The following is a 1,713-nucleotide window of genomic DNA, read 5'->3' as shown; positions in this document are numbered from 1 at the left end:
AAAACTAGTGGCACCCCCGCTGGAGGCATAACAAGCAGAAATTATATTGATGAAAATTTCTGACATTATGACAATACAAATGAGCTTGTTGCCTCAGAATCTGTGCACACTAAATAAATCATTTAAGTAAATAGGTGGTTTTGCAATTAGGCACAAAGCCCACCCCTATTTAGCAACAAAACAGAAAACTGATGTTATTTGATATAAATAAGCAATTTAAGCATCAGTGTTTTCTGTCTGCCAATGCCACAGGCTAAACAAGATTAGCATGCTAATCATTTGAATGATAATGTGGTGATGCCCTCAGCTGTCTGAATAAATTGGTAGACATTGCTCATATAAGAGCATTCTTATCACTCCGGAAAACATGAGCAATTGTGTTTTAGTTTGCCATTTGAAAAAAAAAAAGAAAAAAGAAAAAGCAAAAAAATTTAAAAGAAAATGTTTTCATAACTGAACTGGCATGCAACTATGTTTGGTATAAGTTTACTGATTCCTACCCCAAAATGTTCTGCTACTGTATAAAAAGTAGGCCTATAGTATTTTTAACTGCTGTAATTATTGGTTAAATTACCATCAGGCCAGTAGATGACGTGTTTATTTATTTACTTATTTTTCACAAGGTTTTTCACACTTGGTTTTTGTAAATAAGTTATCACCAGAGACAACAAACCGTCAAGAGTTTTAGAGAAATAAATATTCAACCAGTCAATGTTAAACAATATACATAAAATTATATATATATATATATATATATATATATATATATATATATATATATATATATATATATATATATATATATATAATCACACTTTTTTGATTTCTACATTTTAATTAGGCAAAAAAAAAAAAACGGTTTAAAAGCACATTATCCATCCACTATTTGTCTATTTAGAGCATATTTAAAATAGAATAATAATAATAATAATAAACATAAATACATTGACAGAATTGTTATTATTATTATTATTATTATTATTCAGAACTAGACAGATTAACGATTTCATAGAAATATTTGCTATTTAATTGCTATTAAAAACACAGGACTGCAGCCTCTACTATTTTGTAAAGGGGAGGATCGCATTTTATAATGACATAAAAGTGACCAATCAGAGTTTTTGTTGCAGCTGTTGCTGCTCCGCGGATCCAATGATGAAGCTCTATGTTCAAAACGCGGAAATACAGAAGGCAACGGTAAGCGTCATGCAGTTGTTGGTGTAGTTCTCTGATATGATATCGTTAAATCATCATTCGCATTCAATAATATATTTGCTTTAAACGTAATCACCGCCGTTTTGTGTCCGGTAATAATGCGGAGGTCTGCAAAAGTCGCGCTTCCGATGATTTGCCAGATTTAATATGTACAGTGGACTTCTGCCGCCGGGTCTCAGTGAGGCTGACCTGAGCTCTGAGAATGATGATGATGAAGAGGAAACAGCAGAAAACGAGCAGCCCTCACATCAGTCAGGCACAGAGCCACGTTCAGCTTGTGTACAGGCTGAATGTAGTAACACAAAAACTGGTTTGCACAATGATGCATTTGGGGATGATTGTCTTCCTGGAGTTTCCCTGGATAAATGGCAAGTATGTGGGACTACTGTAGTTATGCATGGATGTTGCATGTCACAAATTGTGCAATATTTGTCTGAATGGGCGGCTGTCAGTTAAAGTCACAACAGTATAAACAAAACAAGTTGCATTTGGTTGATT

The 1,713-nt window shown here is 33.5% G+C and overlaps 1 protein-coding gene across 1 annotated transcript in view; it reads left to right on the top strand.

Annotated features, from left to right (window-relative positions):
• The first annotated feature begins 1,185 nt into the window (after positions 1-1,185).
• Positions 1,186-1,713, top strand: part of fam204a (family with sequence similarity 204 member A) — a 15,279-nt gene continuing 14,751 nt past the window's right edge. Inside the window, exon 1 of the mRNA XM_043256324.1 lies at positions 1,186-1,587. Coding sequence (XP_043112259.1) covers positions 1,363-1,587 — 225 coding nt within the window. The 5' untranslated portion in view covers positions 1,186-1,362. The remainder of the gene's footprint in view (positions 1,588-1,713) is intronic.

Source organism: Puntigrus tetrazona, chromosome 13 (genome assembly GCF_018831695.1).
Source record: "Puntigrus tetrazona isolate hp1 chromosome 13, ASM1883169v1, whole genome shotgun sequence".
Classification (NCBI taxonomy): Eukaryota; Metazoa; Chordata; class Actinopteri; order Cypriniformes; family Cyprinidae; genus Puntigrus; species Puntigrus tetrazona.
Note: the sequence above shows the minus strand (reverse complement) of the source record. Positions and strands in the feature narration are given on the sequence as shown.